At 41.5% G+C, this 22692-nt stretch overlaps 2 protein-coding genes across 10 annotated transcripts in view; both read right to left on the bottom strand.

Annotated features, from left to right (window-relative positions):
• Positions 1-22692, bottom strand: part of PNPLA7 (patatin like domain 7, lysophospholipase) — a 557191-nt gene that overhangs the window by 410946 nt on the left and 123553 nt on the right. The window lies entirely within an intron of this gene.
• LOC116816189 (olfactory receptor 10A4-like) lies at positions 994-1941 on the bottom strand. Its single transcript, XM_032765230.1, has one exon. It carries the CDS (start codon positions 1939-1941, stop codon positions 994-996), a length of 948 nt encoding a protein of 315 aa, XP_032621121.1.

Here is a 22692-nt window from a genome sequence, read left to right as displayed (position 1 = left end):
TTTGTACACATATTTCCCTATACAACTCCTCATATCAATGACTGAATTTATCCAGAAGCAAATCCACAGTAAGCAAGGATAAATGTCATGAAAGTCTCTGCACCTAACACAGCATCATATATATATATGGGTTTGTAAATTTTATGTTGGATAAAAGTTAGAAAACAGGTTCTGAGAAATTTTGGTCCCATTTACACCAGTGAAATTTTGGTGTCAGTTTTTGACAGGTATACAATTAAAAACAAATACATAAATCATTACAATAAGTGAACAACAATAAGAGAAATATCCTAGATGGACAGACAGCCAGAACTTAAATGCAGCACTACATCTCTATATACTGACTGCATCCACTACCACTCCTTTTTCTCTTCTGCATGTTTTTTCCTCTCCAATTTAGAGTGAATAAGTTTGATTAGAGTTTCAAAAAATTTGATCACAATGGGTCAAGATTTTTTTCCTTGAAATTTTCATTTTTTTTGTCAAAAATCAAAAAAAAAAAAGTTTTGTTTTTCAGCAATGAGAAACAAAACAAAAAATGTCCAAACACACCAAAGAAAGGAATATTTGGGGAGGATTTAGATTCCTGGTTAAAAATGAAAATTTCCAAGGAAAGCAGACTCTTTAAGTGAAAATTTCCTTTTTGTAAAAAAGCATTTTTGAGATAATTTTGTTGATCAGTGCTAAAAGAAACCCCAGACAAACTGAGGCAAAAGCAGGAGTAGAATGGTGCTGAGCTCTTTGAGGGAACTCATGGGAATCCAATTCTGAGCCCAAACCAGCAGAAAGCATCCCAGAAGAGGGAGTGATAGACAACGAACAATCCTATAGCTCACTTGTGCAACACAGTCTTAATGAAGAGGAACAGTTTTCAAGAATCTTTTTGAATTGCAAAGGCAGATGCTGATCCAGATTGTAATCCCAATTCTCGGGGCCAATTCTGGGATCACATTCAGATCTGCAAGTTTCAGTCCAGAGTCATTCATCTCAAAATCACAGCTGTCCCCAGGAAGATAATGTCCTGCCAAAGGTTCTCCTTAGCGCTCCTTTAACTTCATTGTTCCTCAGGCTGTAAACAACTGGGTTTAACAACGGTGTGAGGATGGTATAGCAGAGGGACAAGAATTTTCTGGTAGTGGGTGAACTACTGGACTTGGGCTGGAAGTAGGTGAGACCAGCTGTGCTGAAGAGCAAGAACACCACAGTGAGATGTGAGGAGCAAGTAGAGAAGGTTTTACGCTGCCCCTCAGCAGATGGCATCTTCAGGATTGTGGCCAAAATGCAAATGTAGGACCAAAGTATCAGTGCAAATGGGATCACGACAAATAATACAGTTGAGGTAAGGGCTTCAATTTCAATCCTGTAGGTGTTTCCACAGACCAGCTCATGTACAGGTGGAGCATCGCAGAAGAAATGGTCAATCTCATTAGACGGGCAGAAGGGGAAATTAAATATCCATGTGACATGCATTAGTGTCACAAGGCTGTTGCTTAGCCATGCAATGCCCACAAGCTGCATGCAAACACCTTTGTTCATAATGGCAGTGTACACCAGCGGGCGGCATATGGCCACATATCGGTCATATGCCATCAGGGTCAGCAGACAGCACTCTGTGCCACCTAGGGAGATGAGGAGATACATCTGTGCAGCACAACTGGAAAATGAGATGGTTTTCTCCCTGGTGAGGAGGTTGACCAGCATTTCAGAGATAGTCACTGAAGTGTAGCAGATCTCCAGGAAGGATAAGTTCCGGAGAAAAAAATACATGGGGGTGTGAAGGGCTGGCTCAGCAAATGTTATAAGAACTATGAGAGCATTCCCCAGCAGGATGATCATGTACATAACTAGGACCAACACAAAGAGTAAAACTGGACGGTTAGAGAGACCAGAAAATCCTAGGAGAATGAACTCAATTGCAGTGGATTGGTTTCTTCCTTTCATGTCATCAGGATTTTTCACCTCCTAAGGAAGTGAAAAGGCACTCAGACACCATGGTGATGGGAAACCTTATAAAATAAATAGATATGAAGCACCATGGCCCTGAGACCTCTGGAACTTAACACATGAACCTCTACTGTTTATGCTAAAAAAGCCATCTCTGTTAGCCAACGCCCATCAACCTCTATGTGGCCCAGTCACCAGCAGAGGGGGACACAGCTCCACACTCAGTGTGCATGGGTTACAGATAGATGAGCTAATACCGGGATAGATGGATATTTAGATTAATGAAGGGAGGAAAAGTACTTTCTTCAGTCTGAATATAGGTGGCCTCACTCATTTCAAGCATATGGGCCTAATTCTTCTGTCACTTACACCTCATGTCAACAAAGAATAAACCTATTAAAGTCAATGGTGCTAATTCTGATCTCTTCAGGAGTAACTTTCGTGACAGGCTGGATCACAGAAACCTCCCTGAGAGCTGCCAACCGATGTGCCAAGACTACTTCTGCCCCTGCCTTCCCTGCTAGCTCAGGACTTCAGCACCCTGTCTTGTTGAGCCAGACACTCCTGTCTGTTCCAGCAAAGACCCAGGGTCTGAATTACTTGCCCCAAAGCTGCAGGTTTACCTGAAAACAAGCTCACATGAAGTGTGCGCCTGCCCCTTTAGCACTCAGATGCCCAACTCCAAAAAGGTCTAAACAAGAAATAAAACTCATAAATTGTTGTCCTCTATTACACGATAGAGAGATATCACATTTTTTTGCTCCTCAGGTATGATACATACTCTAGATTATTAATAAGTAAAAGTAATTTTATAAATACAGAAAGTAGAGTTTAAGTGGTTCAAGTAGTAACAGACAGAACAAAGTAGTGCTCCAAAGAAAAAATAAAGATATGAAACCGCAAAATCCATGTCTAACCAACTGAATACAGATAATCTCACCCTCAGAGATGCTTCAGTAAGGTTTTTTCCCAGACAAACATCTTGGCAGTGTACCCTGGGCAAATTCTTTATCCTGTACAGCTCTTGTTCCAGCTAAGCTGGTAGCTAGGGAATTCTTCATGATGGCCTCTGCCTCATCGTTCGTTCCACCCCTTTTTGTATAAGGTGGGAATGCCTTGGTCTTCTCTTGTTTCACACCTGGAAAAAGCACAGGTTAAAGATGGATTCCAGTTCATTGACATGATCTCATGTCACTGTAAGACTCCAACCCTAATTCCTCCCAGCCTGAACTCACAGGAAAGGTTGCTTGCAACAGAGCCCAGTCAATTGTCCTGGTTGGGACCATTAAGATTCCAACCACCATTAATGGCCCAAACTGCATAAATTACAATAGGCCCTCAAAATTAATTTTCATATTTTTAGTCCCAGATACAAGAGAATTTATTATACAATAGGATGATCATACTCGTAAATAAGCTTCAAATAACCTTCAAAGAGACCTTTGCATTGAAGCAATATCAATTTATTATTTCAACTTATGATCATATTTTTATAAACCATATAGACTGCCAAATGTCACAACTTCATCCAATTACGAGTGGCTCTTGATAAATTCATTGAGGGAGCAGCAAACTCAGACCTGGGCATAAGGTGACCAAAAAAAAGAAAGTTTAAAAGGAAAAATCAGTGCAATTTGCACCAATTGGTCATGGTAGTTTTTGTGGAAAATAATAGTAACTACATATAAGAGGAGGTTTGGAGAAAACAGCAGAAAGGAAGGATGAAAATCTCCTTCTGTGGTCTGGCGGTATATCCATCAATTGCCTAAAACTTCCATCTATTGATCCGAGTTCAGAGGAAGAGATTTACATTGGTCAGTAGTGTAAATTAGAGCTGGTGAAATTTTTCAGACAAAAGTTATTCAACTGAAAACCGCAGACTGAAGTTCATTGCAGAGTTTTCAAATAGTTTTCATGGAACCAAACAGTGAAACATTTTTGGCAATGTCCAAATAGAAATTTTATTTCAATTTTGATCTAGAACTTTGTGGTTCATTTTTCAGGGCAAAGTAAGTAAAGAATTCACAAAATACCAGGGGAGGGGTGATGGTGGTTATTCTTTGTAATCTTTACCCAAGTGGTTAGGGGACTTATGCGCATGTGCGAAGACCCACTTTGATTCCCAGTGTGCCTGAAGTGAGAAAGGATTTGAAATTGGGAATACTAGAGAGAGCCCTACCACTGGCTATGGGGGAGCTCTCTCTCTCAAACTCTCTCCTGATCTTCTGTTTTGTATATATCTATTTCAGCAAAGGGTAGGCGATCCTTGGTCTCCCACTCAAGTGAGCATGTTAACCACCGGGTACAGCATCATTTCATTCTTGGCCCAACTGGCCGCAGGGTGCCAGTAGTATTGTGCATAGGGCAAGTGTCTCCATCCCCTTTTAAGAGTGGGAGAAGCACCAGTATACCATCCAGGCAGGGAAAGGTCAGAGACCAAGACTGAGGCTTCTCAGAAAAGGCACAGATGCAGCTAGCACTGTAACTGTGAACTCACACACATTAGTTAGTGTATGCAGTTGTGTGGTAGCTATGTTGTCCAGGATATTAGAGGAAAAAGTGGTAGAGGTTCACAGGAAGATGATTTCACCTATGTTGTCTCTCAAACATTGATTAGTTATTCAACCACCCTTGACGGGGGAAGGGGAACAATTCCTCTGTTTCCCACTCTCCATTTTAAATCACGACTGGATGTTTTTATAAAATCTCTTCTATATGAATATCAGGAAGTTCTCTGGCCTGTGTTCTGCAGGAGGACAGTTAGATGATCACATGGTTCCTTCTGGGCTTGCCATTGATGAATCTATGACTGAGACATGAAGAATTTACCCAGGTTGTAAAGTTGATGGCAAATGTCTTACTAGCTTTTATTTTAAAGGACACACATGGCTTTCTGTCACCTAAATCCTTTGACAATTCCCGCTTGGATGCATACGTAATGTGTTGAAGAGTAACATGAAAATATCTAATGCCATTTGATCTACTAAACAGAATATCTCCAAGTGGAATGTTGGTGTTCTGATTCTTGCTAGCGCCATTTCAAAAGAGATACAAGTAGAAATGAGGGATTCAGATCTGGACAATAACAAGGATTACAAGAATGGACATTTAAAATATATATGCATGAAAAACATATCCCAATAACATTATAAATGATGGGTCAAATATTCGTTACCACCAAGAAAGAGATCTTGGAGTCATTGTGGATAGTCTCGAAAACATCCATTCAATGTGCAGTGGCAGTTTAAAAAAAGTGACAGAATGTTGGGATCATTAAGAAGGATAGATAATTAAGACAGAAAATATAGAAAATGCTAAGGAAGGGGTAGGTTTAGGAAGATAAATAAAGAAAGAACAAGTTAAAAATCACTTAGAAAGTAAGATGCCTACAGTCACAGGCCTGATGAAATGCATCCTAGAATATAAGGCTAACGAGGAGGTATCTGAGCCTCTAGCTATATCTGTGGAACTCTTTGCCACAGAATGTTCTTAAGCCAAAACTATAGCAGCTTCAAAAGAAAACTTGATAGGGATCCAAACCATGCTCTGAAGTGTCCCTAGCCTCTGTTTGCTGGAAGCTGGGAACGGGCGATGGGGATGGATCACTTGGTGATTACCTGTTCTGTTCATTCCCTCCGAAGCACCTAGATGGACCTTCGTCTGATGAGTAGGCCATCTTATGTTCTTATGTAACAATACAAAGATGAGAAGTTTGCCAGAAACAAAAGACTGGTTGGGAAATTTTTCCTCATGGACAATTTTGATGAAAATGAAGTGTTTCTCATTTCTTCAATAGTTTTGAAGGTGTTTGAGTTTTCACTGAAAAACCAAAATCTCAATTTTTTTTTGATTTGTTTTGTTTTTGGTTGTCAAACATAATTTTAAAAATAACACTTTGGCAATTATCTCTTTTTCAATAAAAATATGTTTATTTTATTTTATTTACTTTTAGGAAATGGATTATTTTGGTGAAATTCCACAAAATATAGAATTAAAAATTTACCTGTTTTGAAAGAGACACTTCATCTGTTCCGTCTTGAACAGTGATAATATATATTCCATTCAATTGCTCTCACACACACACATGTAGTTCACAGCTTCCATCCATCATCCTGCATCCAGCTATGTCTAAGACAGATATCACATATGTACCTGTGCACTGTAATAGCAATCATAACTAAATAATACTCACTAATTACAGTGATCCTTGTCATCATTCATACCTGAAAGAAGCTCTTTCTTGATGTAGGTCCATGTTATTGTTAATTTCAAATCAAAGAGACCCGGGATTTTTATTCTTTCTCACTCTCCTCCCACCTTCCACTCTTCCTGTTTCAGGATCTCACAAGTATTGTGGCACATGCTACCAAAGGGATCTATAACATGTTTATGTAGCTGTGAAAAACCAGTTTTATCCATTACATTGTGATCCCTGAAGAGAGATCTGTCTAGTCGCCTAAGGTGGAAAATGAGATATCTTTTGACCAATGTTTTTTTTTTGTTTTGTTTCTTTCAAACAGAGGTAGGAACCTTTCAGAAGTGGTGTGCCGAGTCTTCATTATTCACTCTAATTTAAGGTTCATGTGCCAGTAATACATTTAATGTTTTAGAAGTCTCTTTCTATAAGTCTATAATATATAATAAACTATGTATGTAAAGTAACTAAGGTTTTTACAATGTTTAAGAAGCTTCATTTAAAATTACTTTAAAATGCAGAGTCCCCAGACGGTGGCCAGGACCTGGCCAGCATGAGTGGCACTGAATCAGCTTGCGTGCGCCTTTGGCACATGTGCCGTAGGTTGCCTACCCATGTTTCAAAGTTTCAAGTGGAGCCACCAGGAGATGGATTATTTTCATAGTTCATGGCCAAATTTTTAAAACAGTGGTTTTCAAACTGTGTCCACAGACTAAGTCTAAGGGTCACAAAAATGACTACGAAAATAAAGTTTCAGATCCCAAAAAAGGAATTCCATTTTCAGATAAATCAAAAGCATTTGACTACTTTCCTACAGGACAAAACCGGAGTGTTGTCATTACCAGATGCCCACAGTTTAGCACCTTTCTCATGCATCCAAACATGTCAAGGTTATAGTGATTCTGTTCAGTCAGTTTTCGGTCTCAGACTTCTATGGCAGGGGTCTGGATACCACAGCTTGAAATTCCAAAAGGCTCCCCTGCATTCAAAATTTATCAGGGGTCCACAAATGAAAAAAGGTTGAAACCTGCTCTAAAAACTTCTCAATTCAGCCTCTAGTTTTGTGCAATTTGTGACATGATCTTACAAATATACAGTGTGTCCTGTCCTCTTCTCTTCCCTTATCTTCTGTGCCTCAAGTGTCCATTATGATACTGCCCTCCCACCACACCCTCTGCTGCCCTTGCCATTATACGAATAGCTGCCCTTCCCACCCCACTCTGTGCACCTAGTGCCATTATACATATGCTGCCCTTTCAGTGCCTCACCTTCTGCTGCACCCTAGTCTATTATCCCGTATACATTGTACAACAATCTATTCTTCTTAACAAATAGAAGGTTGAGGAATGCCTTGATTATGTCTTAAGTGTCTACTTGGAGAAAATATGAATTGATCTCTTTGAAATAGCAGAGAATCACAGAATCATAGAAACGTAGGACTGGAAGACCTTGACAGATCTTCTAGTCCAGTCCCCTGCACTCACAGCAGGACTTGTATTATCTAAGCTTCCCTGACAGTTGATTGTCTAACTGTTTTTTTAAAAACCTCCAATGCTGCAATTTAAGACCAAAGTCAAATAGGAAGGTTTTAAGTAGACGTGCTTGGGAATTTTTGTAGGATGATTTTCTGGCAGAAATGCAGTTTCCACAAAAATGAATTCCGACAGAAATTTGAAATGGGAATGTTAGGTTTGAGTCAGTTCGACTCAGATGAGAATATTTGTTTCTTGAAACTGACCCAAATTATTTGTTTCAAACAGTTCAAAAAACATTAAACTGCATTTCCCTATCAGTGCATTGCCTTCTGGGAGTTGTAATTCCAGCCCCCATTCTTGCTTAAGGGCCAGGCTCCCTGAAGGTCTACATCACCGGTATACAATGTGAATTCCACCTTCCCACATTCCATGATGCATCATGGGATCATATGTCTCTGGATGGATTATGAGGGAATAGTATTCAATGAGCCTGTTCAGATGGGAGAATGGAGCCATTGTCAGCTTAATGAACCAAAAATAAACATTTTATTGCTGGAATCTCAAAATGTATTATGACATGATAGGGTCTATAAAATCAAGACTAGTGTCAGAAAAGTAAATAAGAAGTGTTACTTACTCCTTCTCATACACAAGAACTAAGGGTCACACATGAAATTAATAGGCAGCAGTGTTTAAAACAAACAAAAGGAAGTATTTCTTCACACAACGCACAGTCAACCTGTGAACTTTTGCCAGAGGATGTTGTGATGGCCAAGACTATAACAATCAAAAAGACCTAGATAACAGTCTAGATAAGTTAATGGGGATAGGTCCATCATTATCTAGTAGCTAGTATGGACAGGGATGGTGTCCCTAGCCTTAGTAGTTGTTGATTATCTGTTCTGTTCATTCCCTCTGAAGTACCCGGCATTGGCTACTGTCAGAAGACAAGATAATGGGCTAGGTGGACCATTGATCTGACTCAGTATGGCCATTCTTATGTTCTTAATAAAATGTTTCAATATTTCCAAATCACAATTTTTCAGAATTTCAATTCTGTGAAAAATTTAAAACTTTTATTTTTTTTTATCCTCATTTGGAATGAAAACAAATGTTGAAATGTCAGCTTTTCCTGGGGGACAGAAATTCCAATTATTGTCCAGCTCTGCTCTTAAACCACCTATGCAATACTGAAGTCCCCGCTACAGCAGCCCAAGTCAAACTACCTATAAGAAAGAGGACCACTGGTGTCATAAAATATAATGGTTAGAGCTGGCTCATTATCAAAAAAAAAAAGGTAAAATATTTTGAGTTCCTTTTCCTCCTACCAATTTCTATCATCAACATTTCTGACAAAATATTTGAGAAATTCAGAAAAAGTCAACCATCCAAGGGCAATTTTCTATTGAACTGAAATGTTTATGAATTATACCTGGTAAAGCAATGTCTTTTTATTTTGTATTTTGTTTTTTCCCCTAAAATATTAATAGATTTTAAGGCCAGAGGAGGATTCAAGTAATAATACAATAATATTCTAAAAATGAATTTTTCCCTCATTTCTTTTGTTAAAATTAAAACCTTAAAGGTAAAATTTCATGGAAAAACAAAATTCAGTAAATTTCACCAGCACTATATTACACAAAGGAAACATCTCCATTATGATTGAGGCACTACTTGGGAGATATTTTTCAGAGGCTCGTGTGACTGAAGGAAAATTATCTGATTTTTTAAAAATATTTTCATTGTTATTTTCCTCAAAGGATCTTTCACCTGCTTGTTCCTGAAGCTGTAGATAAATGGGGTTCAAGAGTGAAATCCTCATTGAAAAGAAAAGAGAGGACAACTTGTCCACATCCAGACCATAGCTGAATTTGGGGTGTACATATATGATAAGGGCAGTCCTGTAGCACAATGTCACCACGATGAGGTGTAAGAAATAGGTGGAGAAGCCTCTACGCCTGCCTTCAGTGGACCTAATTCTCAGGATGGCGGAGATGATACAGATGTAGGACCTAATTCTCAGGATGGTGGAGATGATACAGATGTAGGACACCAGGCTCAGCAACAATGGCATCATTAGTGTGAAAGCGGCAACCACGAAGATCTGGATCTCAATCCAGTAGGTGTTCCAGCACACCAGCTTCATAACTGGCTGGATATCACAGAAAAAGTGGTTGATCACATTAAACCCACAAAAAGGAAGTGTGAAGACAGAGGTTGTGTGCCTCACTGCCACCAGCATGCCACAGATCCACAAACCACCTGTCAGCTGGCAGTCCCAACCTTGTCGCTGGCTGCAACTCTCTGTATTCTAATTGGCACATCGCGCAATGGGGTTACCATATTGCACTCGTGCAGTCATGCCACAGAACCCAGGAGAGAAGCATTTCAGTCATCCAAGAATTAGAAAGAAGAACATCTGCATGCAAACCTGGAATGAATATTTTTATTTTCTGACGAGAGGTTGGCCAGCATCTTGGGTAGTGCTGAGGTGTAACCGAGGTCAGAGGCATGCCTAAGGAAAAGTCCACTGGTGTGTGAAGTGGTGTGGGATTGACAAGCCGATGATGATGAGAGTGTGCCCAGCACTGTGGACCATGCAGCATACATAGGAACACCACAAACAGAATGCAGATTCATCGTCTGGTGGTTCAGGAAGATGAATGACAATTGTCACAGTGCGGCACTACACGCTCAAAACAAACAGCCCGGTGAGACCATCCTCGAATTTTAGCTATGGGTAGGGTACCCAACTTGGATCGGAACAACCCCTTTCGCATCCCACCCCTCACCGATCTCACAAACGAGAGGAATTGACAGAGGTTCCCTTCTCTCATGTGAATGCCGTCAGTCATTCCAGTATGGTTGGCTCAGTTTTCTGTTGAAGCTGATTTTTTGGTTATGCACGTATTTCTGGGGGCAGGAGTGTGTGAGACTGACTTTCCTGTTGTGGTGTTATTGTATCCCCTGGAAGGAGAGCCCTGGGTCTCGTTGCCTTGCTCCAATGACTTTTAGTTGTTATTTCAAGTGGACGCTCCAACAGAGAGACCAAGAGAACCCACTCAGGATTCCTGTAACCAGGGTTATGACTCATTTGTGATGTGAGAAACCTGATACAAATCTCTTCTCCTCATCAGACAGATGGGAACGGAACTGCAGGGGGTCTCCACATCCCCATGTGAGTGCCTAGTCACTGAGCTCAAAGGTTCTGAGACAGCTTCTCCTGCACACCCTCCTCCTCTCGTTGTTTTTGTTTGGTTGGTTTGGTTTTTTTTGCAAGCCCCAGAAGCACCTAACTCTTGAGAGAATTCCTGGTTGTGGAACCAAGCATGGAAGTACTTTCTTCAGTCTGGACTTTGACACTGACTCCTGTTGAGGGGCAGGGCCTCGCACACACCCTCAACTCGGCTCTCAATTAGCTGGATTAGGCATTCCCAACTCAGCATTCTGGCTTATGGTCATTTATTTGTGGCTTCTATTTCCCTCCACCATTGTAAGAGGAGCCTTGGCTCGCCTAGATGCGCTCTGTGGACCACTTAGGCCTTTCAGAAGGAAAAATCTATACTCAATGAACCTGGCTACAATGAAGTACCAGGGGCAAAAAGATCCTGTAATGACGGATTTTTCATGTCCCAGGACCCACTTTGTAAACTAGAGTAATAGTATAGGATGAAATATAATAGTGAAAAGTGAAGGTCATCACTTAGGGATTAATAATAAGAATTTAGATATACATTGGGGCCGCATCAGTTGAGAGCAACAGAGGAGGAGAAGACTTGGGGTATGGTTGTAGCAGGATGTCTATGAGCCGCCAATGCGATATGGCATTAAAGCATGCGTTTTAGGGTGCTCGGCGAGGTATTTCCAGGCAAGGGAAGGAGGTGTTAGTACGTTTATAGGCGCTGGTGGACCCCCCTGGAATATTGTGGTGCAGTTCTGGTGTCCATGTTTAAGAGATGATTCAAACCTGGAACGGTCGAAGGGCTCTCGGTGTCCGAGTGGAAACCTGCCTTATGAAAGGGACTCAAGAGTGGTTTGTTAGCTAGCCAAACAGAGACTCCGGGGGGATATGTTGCTCTATGAATATCGGAGGATTAACATTAGGGAGGGAGAGAATTATTTAAGCTTAGTACTAATGTAGGCACAAGACAGGCTACAAACTGGATTAGGAAGTTTAGACTTGAAATTAGATGAAGGTTCTAACCATTAGGGAGTGAAGTTCTGGATAAGCCTTCCAAGGGAAGAGTGGGGCAAAGACTTATCTGGCTTTGACTAAGCTTGATAAGTATGGAGGGTGATATGATGGGTAGTTAATTTGGGCAATTGATTTGGATATTTCGCAGATAAGTGCTCAATGGTCTGTGAGGATGCTGGATGGGATGGGATCTGAGTTACTGCAGGATCTTTCCGGGTGCTGGCTGGTGAGTCTTGCCACATGCTCAGGGTTTAGCTGATCGCCATTTTGGGGTCGGGAAGGATTTCCTTCAGGGCAGATTGGCAGGGGCCCTGGAGGTTTTCGCCTTCCTGCTCAGCGTGGGCATGGTGTACTTGCTGGTGGTTCTCTGCAGCTTGAGGTTTCAAACCACAATTTGAGGCTTCAACTCGTCATGGGTTAGGGGTTGTTATAAAAGTGTGTGAGTGGGTCTGTGGCCTGCTTTGTGCAGGAGGTCACGACTAGATGTCATATTGGTCCCTCTGACTACGAGTCTATGAGTCTTTGAGTCTATAAACTGACCAACTGTGAACAGCAACCTTTTCTTGCTAACTTTCAGAGAGGCTTGCAGGTAGCAGGCAGGTTATTTTAAGGGTTCTATAGTCAGGTTACTGCATATGAGTTCACCAACAGATGGCATGTAGCAGCCCTGTGGACCATCATAATTCTGTGAAATGCATGGATGGCATATTTTAAAACTATGCATCTATACTGGAAATGACATTCTTAAGCGTCTGAAGGTAAGGAAGTTTACCAGGAGTGACACACCTAGGACATGGGCCCTTCAGGTAGTTGGTACCGATGTTATCTTGTATGTCATGTGTGCACTGGTATTGTTGCCTCATTTTTAACTTACTTGCATATGGCTAAGTTCTGATTAAGGATGTGATATCTAGAAGAAATCATATACAGGAATAATCATCAGCAGGAGGGCCTCTTGTTTATGAATACAGAACAAAGGGCAGTTTGATATTCTAGGGGTGCAACACATTCCTGTATCTTCCCCAGGATCCAAGCCACAATTGGTTTTTTCTCATGAAACAGGAGGTCACAGCCAGCCTGGCTGTAAGTGCTGGGTGTTACTTTATTGGTCTTGTGATGTTGTTACTCATAGGCTCAGAGACTATAAGGGTCAGAAAGGCCATCGTGCATCTCAGTCTGAACCTCTCCTGCAATTGCAGGCCCCAGACACCATCACACAATCTGTAAGCGACCCCTAACCTCAGGCTGAGATTACTGAAGTCCTCAATAGAGACATGAACGAGGAGAGGCTCTGAGTTACTACGAGTTTTTTCCAGGTCTCTGCCTGGTGGTCTTGCCCACATGTTAAGGGTCTACTGATCACCCTATTTGGGGTCAGGAAGGAATTTTCCTCTGAGGTCTGGTAAGAAGTCTTGGTTTTTTTTCAGAGTGGTAACCATGTTAGTCTGTATCAGTAAACACACAGGAGCCTTGTGGCACTTAGAGCTAACATGTATTTTTGGCTGCTTCTTTTGTGGGCTAAACCCAATCATCAGCTGCATGGAGGGAAAATCGTACAGTATATATTATTCGCCAGTTCAAAAGATGGGAGTTGTCTTACCAAAGTTTGGGGGTCGTGTGCTAACTAGTTCAATTTGTCAAGGTGGAAGTGGCCTTTATCTCATTGCAATGGGTTTGAGGTATCAACAGAGGGAAAATTACTTTTGTAGTGATCCGCCACTTTTGTTGCCTTCCTCAGCATGAGGACGGGTACCTGGAATATTAAACTACTGTAATGTGTATTCTCTGTAGTAATAGAACCAACAATCCCCGTCTCGTGTCCTGTCTCTGGACGTCTTTCATTCTTGTTTTCTTGAAGCATCTTTCACTTCCTTGGTTCCTGACGTGTGTTGTTAATTAATCTCGTCTCTGTGGAGAATGTGTTAAGTATAGTCCTTTCATCAGGGTCTGGTTGGGAGCATGGCCTATGGGATGGCTGCAACAGCTGCTGCCAAGGGTTGTGAGGAGAGGAGCCTGAGTCCTCCACTTCACCTGCTACTCTGGCCCTCTGCGACTGGGCCCTGGCAACCTCTTGTTTGTTCCACCTGCCCCGGAGTGTTTCATCCAAGGCTTTCCCCTGGTGGGGAAATCCAAACCAAAAGAAGAGGGTTACCAATGTCCAAGATCCACAGAATACTTCCCTCTCTGGTTGTCTCTAGGGTGGGTCCTCCCTTCCCTCAGGGAGGGCCCATTTGGGCAATTGTCTGAGAGCCTTTATGCTTCCCTCTGCTCTGCGCTGCTGGAGCTGTGGGCTACAGGTCTGCTCACCTCCACCTCTGCCACTCAAATGAGTTAAATCCCTGTTTTTGAATGCCTCCAGCAGATAGAGCATTTGCTGCATGTAGGACCCGGAAGGGAGCATTGGCTCAGCCCAAAATAATCCCTTAACCCCTTCTTGCCCAGTGTTGGGTTTCTATATCACAGTTATGATTTTATTTTATATGTAACCATTGGTTTCCAATGATTCTGCCTACTATCATTTGAATATCTGTGCTTTATTTAATAAACTTACATTTGATTTAACTATAAAGCAACCCTGGATTGCCCAGGCAAGAATCAAACCAACAATGCAAATTTACTCTTAGACCTCGGATGTCCCATGAAAGTTTCCCTACCCAACACACATTTCAATCATCAGCTTTCAGAAGAAAAAGGTCATATGGGAAATTTCAACCAGTTCTGATTAAAATAAGGAAGATTTTTTCATAAAATTCAGATATACTTGAATTACAGAATTACAGCTGCTCAAACAATGGGAAGGGGAGAGATGACATTTCAAATTTTTCCTTTCTTTTTCTTTATTTTAATAGAATTAATTGCTTTTAAGGCCAGAAGGGGATTTCAAATGAATAAATTAATTAATATTTCCTCATTTATTTTGTCAACATTCAAAATATTAATGAAAAATTTCCTGGAAATACAATACTTCAGAACAGGTTGACCAGTTTGATAAAGGGAAATTATTTGTAGAGTTCAGATGCCAGTTGGTCTCTTCAGAGCTGTAAAGTCCCCTTACAGTTTAGACAATCCACGGATGACAAACCTGATGAAGGAAAATAATCTCTATCTTAACTGAATATCTTCATTCCTGTTTTCCTCAAGGCATCTTTCACCTCCTTGTTCCTGAGGCTGTAGATAATGGGGTTCAAGATCGGAGTCACCACTGAGTAGAACAGAGAGAGTAACTTGTTCACATCTGGAGAAAAGCTGGACTTGGGGCGCACGTACATGATAAGGGCCATCCCATAGAACAACGTCACCACAATGAGGTGGGAGCAGTGGAGAATACTTGCACCTGCCTTCAGCAAGCTAGTTTTAAGGATGGTGAGATGACAAAGGTGTAGGAGACCAGGATCAGCAACAATGGCAGAATGAGGATGATAGCAGCACCCACGATGACCTGGATCTCATTCCAGTAGGTGTCGCATACAGCTTCAGCAGCGGCTGATCTCACCAAGCAGTGGTTGATAACATTGGGTCCACAAAAGGAAGTGTGAAAATAAAGATTGTGTGCTCCAGGGCCCACCAGCATGCACAGATAATGACCACAACTGGATGCAAACCCTCTTATTCATGATGGCCGTGTAGCGCAGTGGGTTTGCATAGGCACAGTAGCGTCATAGGCCATAGCAGCTAGGAGGAAGCACTCTGTTCTCCAAAATAGAAAGAAATACATTTGTACAGCACAACCAGCAAGGAGATGTTTGTCTCTGAGAGGAGGTTGGCCAGCATCTTGGCAGAGTGACCGAGGTATATGCAATTCCAGGAAGGACAAGTTCCCGAGAAAGAAATACATGGGGGTTGACAGGGCTGGATCAACACTATGGCAATGATTAGAGGATGTGCCCAGCATTGTGATGATGTATATGCATAGAAACACCACAAACAGAATGATATTCCGTCTGTGTGGTTAGAGAAGCCAAGTATGACAAACTCAGTCACAGAGGTCTTTTATTCTCATTTTTCTTGATCAACATAGTCATCTTGAGAAATAAAAGAAAAACTACATATTAGTTTGTATGCCTGAATTAAATTATTTATCTATTAATCTATGTTCTTTCACTCTCTCTCCATGGAACCATAACTCTGCGTTCTGATCAGGACTGTTCAGGACTGACACATTTGGACCAAATTTTTTATCACAACACAGTAAATCCAGAGTAACTTCACTGAAGTCAATGGTTTCCATTCTTGCTCAGTACACTGGCTTTATATATGTATTGTTAATAAACTCAGTGGAAATGCACCTGTTTTATACTAGCATCAGAAGAAAAAAATACTTGGATCACAATTACTTGGATCAATGACCTTATATAAACAGAGTGCCACCAGAATCAGGTTGAACAGAGTTACACTGGTAGAAGTAATTTCAAAATCTGCACTCAAGTTTCTGGAACATGTACATTAAAATAATATCCATTTATTTAATCTCTCCTAGGAATGTGCACAATCTGGGAAGCTACGCCAATATACTTCAACTGAGCATATGGACAGGTTTATCGTAATATTCACTGTATGCAATTCCAACCTCTACATGAAAAGCACATGTGGAGGTTATGCTATTCACTGTGCTACCTATAGCACACACAACACACCACACAATCACATCACACACACACACATAATCTAATGCTGTTTCTCCTCTCTTCTCCACGAAACTGATAACAGTCCATTGTCTTCAGTGCCAGTAACCCTGATCTGATTTACTTTGTCCTCTCTTTCTTCATCCCTGCACCTCTGTTTGTGCCCCACTTTATCTACCCATTAACTTTCCCCTTTCCTCACATCATAAAACTTTACTAATCCTCTTCATTTTATCATTCTATTTTTACTTCAGAAAGTAAGGGTGCTCATCGGAGTCAAATCAATGTCCATCAGCCCAATACTTGTCTCTCTGACAGTGGAAGTGTACGATGATCAAAGGAGATGAACCGTACAGAAGCCATAATGAATGCTATCCTCTCTCATCCAGTCCAGCTTCTGATAGTAGATACTTAGGAAACCCAGCAGCAGGGTGTGTCCTTGGCTATCTTCGATAAACTATTGATGGACGTATCCTCCATGAACTTATCTAGTTTTTTTTTAACCCATTTATACTTTGGTCTTTACAAATCTCCTGGCAATAAGTTCCACGCATCACTGTGTACATATGAAGAAATAATTCCTTATGCTTGTCTTAAACATGCTGCTATTGATTCATTGAGTTACCCTGGTTTGTATGTTATGCAAATAAGTAAATAGACTTCCCTTTTCATTTTCTCCGCACCATTCATGATTTGATAGAAGTCGAACATTTCCTCATTAGTTGTCCCTTTTCTAAGCTTAATATATATGTAAAATCAGGAGTAGCTTCACTGAACCAAATGAATTGCAGTAACATTATATTATGGTAAGGAAGATGAGAACACTTGTCTCTCCTTGTGTAACATCTAGATCTAGATTGTAAAAATTATTTCTCCTTGATTGTATATGTATGGGAATCAGTTTTATTGAGTGCATTTTTCATTTCATTTATATTTGAGACCTGCTCCTCACTAAAATTGTACCTGAGTCTCACCAAAAGTCCATAATGATTTATTACTGAATAAATATATTGACAGTCTCCTAAGACTCTTTCATCAATTGCATCCGAAGAAGTGAGCTGTAGCCCACGAAATCTGCTGAAAATACATGTGTTAGTCTCTAAAGTGCCACAAGTACCCCTGTTCTTTTTCGGAGACAGACTAACACGCTGCCTACTCGAAACCTGTCAAATTACAGTATTTAGGACATCCCTGTGAAACTCATTGCAATTAATGCAGTTATGCACTAAAAAACAGGAGGAAAGCTATGTAGCTAAACATCTACCCTATCTGATCTACACCGTCAGTTCACGAAGTCCACATGTCCATCAGTGTAAACTCAATGAGTGAGATCAGAGCTGAGGAATTATTTCCTTTTTCATATTATTAACTATATTTGATCAAAACACAGAATTTATATACCCCATGGTAAATACAAAGATTTCAAAATTTCATTTAATCACAAACCAGGCATGAAAAGGAAAATATCTGATTTATTACACAAAATTATATTCCAAAAGTGTTTGTTGGAATTTTATGAATACATGATGAATGTTCACTTCAATCATCTAACAAATTCATTTTTGTACGTTGAATGATATCTTCCATGTATTATTTTGAATCGAATAAATTGACAAAACTTTCTGATAATGTTTTATTCAAATTTAGACAGAATCAATATATTTTCAATGTAAAAGTTTGATTAATCAAATCAGCGTTTTCTGCACTCAGTTGAATATCTGTGCTTTGCAACTTTAAAACAGAGCAATTTCAGTTCAAAAATAATGGAATTTAAGGGATTCATCTAGATTCAGCACATTTAGAAGATCCAAAGGAAATATAGTCAAAAACAAAAATTCTCACCTCCTCCGTAGGCCATGTTTTCATCCTTTCTGTAGACAACAAAATTCAGTATAAGAAGAAATGGGAAATTACAGCTTCTTTGGAAACCCTGGGACCTGGTCCTTGATTCACCTCAAATCCCATTGTATGAAGCCGTATCATAGCTATTCAGGCAGTGTCTTCCTCCCATTAAAATTAATACCAAATAGTTGACTTCAATAGGATACAATTGGCACAGAATATTTGCATCTTTGGTTGTTGTTAAAGTTCTACGTCCGTGGGCACTTCGAAATTCCATCTTTCATAACCAAGCAAAGCCTCACAGTTTGGTCCAATGAAGGAATGCTCCACAAATGCCATTGAGTGCAAACAATTCCACCCAGGGAAATGCAGGATTGTTGCATCACATCACAAACTACGGACTGAGCCAGGCTACCTTGACAAATATAACTTCACAAAGTCGAAGGAAGATTCTTAAAAACATTAACAGCACCTTCATCTACAAAGCCCATTATTTTCCATGTGAATAAGCTGCAACCTGTTCCTAATTAATCAGGATAATTTTCTAATCAATCTAATCTAAATAATTTTCTAAAATCTAAGATTTACAAGCTTAAGATCAAATTTCTGAAAGTGACTTAGGCAGCCAACATGTTTATCATGGTATGTACATTCCTAATTCCCAGACGTGACTCAGAATTAGGACCTGAATGCCAGAATCCTTTGAAATATGTCCTTTAATGCACTCAATGGAAACATACCCACGACTCATTCCTCATTGTGAGAAGGGTTAGGGTTAGATTCACAAGAGAGTGTTGTGCCTAAATGCCACTTTAGGTGCCCAATCCCAGATTTAGCTCCATTGGGTTCACAAAGCCTTATAGGCAGCTCAGTTCTTGATGTCAATATCCTTGATACCTGTTGTAAGGCTCTCGCATGAGCACTGTGCCTCTCTCCAGGCATCTGGATTCATAGATTCCAAGACAGAAGGGACTGTTATGATCACCCCATCTGACCTCCTGTATACCACAGTCCACAGAACTTCCCAAAATAATTCTTAGAACAGATCTTTTGAAAAATATCCAATCTTGATTTAAAAAATTGTCAGTGAGAGAGAATCCACTATGACCCTGGTTAATTGTCCAATGGGTAGTGTATGCCCTACTTCTGGCTTGAATTGTCTAGCTTTAACGTTCAGCCATCTTCCATCTGTTATATATTTTTCTCTAATTGAAGAGCCATATTATTATAATTGTTCTCTTTGTAGATACTTATACACTGTAATCAAGTCACCTCTTAATTTTCTCTTTCTAAGCAAAATAAATTGAGCTCCCTTAGTCCATCACTGTAAGGCAGGTTTTCTAATCCTTTATGATTTCATGGCTCTTCTCTGAAATCTCAAATTTATCAGTAACCTTCTGATTGTGGACAGAAGACGTAGACAGCATTTTAGCAGTGGTTACACCAGTAGCAAATACAGTGTGAAATACCCCTCTACTCCTGCTCGAGATTCCCCTGTTTATGCATCACGGAGAATTAGCTGTTTGGCCAAAGCATTGCACTGAGGCTCATGTTCACCTGATTTTCTACTACAACCTCAAAGTTTCCAGAGTCACGTTTCCCAAGATAGAGTCTCCCATGCTGTAAATAGGCCGCATTCATTCTTCCTACATGCATACACTTACATGTAGCTGGATTAAAAAGCCAATTGTCAGAGTAACCAAGCGACTCAGATCTCTCAGAATCAGCGACCTAGCCATTTCATTTTTTCTACAGCCCTAACTTTTGTGTCACTACAAATACAATCCAGGTAATTTGAGAAAATCTGGCAGTGGAAGGCTAAGTACTGAGACCTAAAGGACCCCGCTAGACACATTCCCACTAAGTGATGATTCCCTGTTACAGTTACATTTGAGATCTACAATTAGCTAGTTTTAATGCATTTAATGTGAGCTGCTTAATTTATGTTGTTCTATTTTTTATAAAATGTTGTTTAGTTCCAAACAATGTTGTATATAAGGCTCAGTGAAACCCACAACCAGCGAAGATGGAATCTTGGTGGTTCCTCCACTGGGCTGGGTCCTGCATCCACTCCATGACATACCTCAGGAATCTCCAGGAATAAACCTGAGCTAATTACTGCAATGGGTCTTACTCAAGGCACTGACTATAAACAGCTGATAGACACTTAGATGAGAACAAACATACCTTTATTTAACAATTTAAGAAATGTGAAATAATGGGCTGAGAATAATTTAAAATGTCACAACCAATTTAAATCAGCGGGAGGCACACAAATAAATCAATTAATAAATACAGTGTACAGCAGTGAATAAACTTAAACAGCTTACATTGCACTGCACCAGTTACCCCACCCTGGAATGTGCCCTCTTCTCAATTAAGAGTTCTAGACACTTGCATGGGCCTGCTAGAAGATGGTTGAACCTGGGCACAACATTTTGCTGTGTCAATAAAGTCATCCAGCCCAGGAACAAGGGCAGGAGCTGCTAACTTGGGTCATTAAATGCTTTGCAAGCTCTCAGAAGGTGGGAGTTTTTACAACCAGAGATCAGTAACCCTGGGTGATGATAAGACCCCTCATAGGAATTAGGGGACCTCAGAGGTCATCTAGTCCAATCCCCTGCTCAAAGCAGGACCAATCCCCAGACAGATTTTTACCCAGTACCCTAAATGGCCACTCAAAATGAGCTCACAACCCGGGTTTAGCAGGCCAATGCTCAAACCACTAGGCTATCCTCCCCCACCTGATTTCTTTTGAGACTCAGACAACCCTACAATCTCATTGCTGTCCGATTCCCTTGCAAGCACTTCCAAACAACAGAGGTGTGATTACTCAGATTTAGGATTGCCAGATTTCTGATACAGAAACCAAACAGTTTTGGCCCAGCCCCAGCACCACATTCTCCACCTCACTCACTCCATCTCCTGCCACTTCTCTGAATCACTCAATTTCACTGGGCAGGGGCACAAGGTTGGGTTGTGGCAGCAATGAGGCTATGGCTGGGAGTGAGGCTCTGGGTGAGGCTGAGGATGAGGGATTGGGTGCAGGAGGGGCTATGTGCTGACCCAAGTAATCAGAGTGTAGGAGGGAGTGATGGTTCCAGCTGGGGGTACAGGCTCTGCGATGGGGGCTGAAATGGGGTTCCAAGTGTGGGCTGTGCCTGGGGGTGGGAGTGCAGGATGCCATTAGGGCTCCAGCTGGGGTGCAGGCTCTGGAGTGGGGCCGGAAATGAGGGTTCCAAGTGTGAGAGGAAGCTCTGGGCTTTGCCTGGGGGTGGGAGTGCAGATGGATTAGGGCTTCAGCTGGGGGTACAGGCTCTGGAGTGGGCTGGTAATTAGGGTTTTGAGGTGCAAGAGGTGGCTTGGCTGAGGTTGAGGGTTGAGTGCCCTAGGAGATGTGGGCTTCAGGGTCGCTTACCTCAAATGTCTCGGAAGCAGTGGCATGTCTTCCTTCCATCTCCTAGGAGGATACACAGCCAAGTGGCTCAATGTGCTGCACCATCTGCAGGCACCACCCCACATCTCCCATTGGCTGTGGTTCCTGGACAATGGGAGCTGGGGAGCCAGAGCTCAGAGCAGGGACAGCACACAGAGTTCCTTGGCACCCTATTGCCTAGGAGACAGAGGGGGACATGACGCTGCTTCAAGGACCACGCGGAGCCAGGGCATGCAGGAAGCCTGCCTTATCCTGCTGCACAGCCAACTGGACTTTCAGTGGCCTGGTCAGCACTGGTTACTGGAGCCACCAGTGTCCTTTTCTACCAGGAGTTCTGGTGGAAAACCAGATGTTTACAACCCTGCTCACATGCTCTTCACTGCAGACCCACTTCAGTCGTTCTGGGTACAGCAACATTCTCTGCACTGGCTCCAGTGAAGCCCAACACTAGCTGCCCTGGTCTGGCTAGGCCAAAGTCCAGCAGACTCTCAATAGCAGCTTCCGACTTTCTAGCAGCAGCTTAGCAGCAGTCCTGGCTTGCAAAGAGCTTCACAAAGAAATCTCCACACACACACCTCTGCAGGATCTAAGCTCCCCACCAAGTGAGCCCATTGCATGGACTCCCTCATCCCTTTGAAGCAGAAGTGGCTCTCTTTTTCCCAAGGCATCTTGGGAGTTGTAGTCTCCAAGGCTGGATTAAGCACTCTGGATTTCCCAACTGTAACAATCTCAAACCAGTTCAGACACCCCTCTAGTAGAGGGTACCTACAGTTGACCACCAGCTGAGGTATGGGATCCCCTGTTCAAGTTCCCCTGCCCTGAAAAGGACCAAGAATTTGAACAGACATTTCCTGCCTCTCATGGCTTTTTTGAAAATGCTTGCATATTCATTAGGCTAAAGAGCATGTGAGATCACCTCTAGTTTGGTGGTTGAGGTTCCCCTGGAAGGTGCAGCCCCAAGAACCAGTTTCGTATCTCTGCCT

Source organism: Chelonoidis abingdonii, chromosome 24, assembly GCF_003597395.2.
Source record: "Chelonoidis abingdonii isolate Lonesome George chromosome 24, CheloAbing_2.0, whole genome shotgun sequence".
In the NCBI taxonomy this organism is placed as follows: Eukaryota; Metazoa; Chordata; order Testudines; family Testudinidae; genus Chelonoidis; species Chelonoidis abingdonii.
The sequence above is the reverse complement of the archived record's forward strand: the minus strand, read 5'-3'. Positions and strand labels throughout refer to the sequence as shown.

Bases quoted from the DNA above. Each gene is read 5' to 3' on its own strand.
- LOC116816189 (XM_032765230.1), bottom strand. From the start codon at position 1,941: ATGAAAGGAAGAAACCAATCCACTGCAATTGAGTTCATTCTCCTAGGA.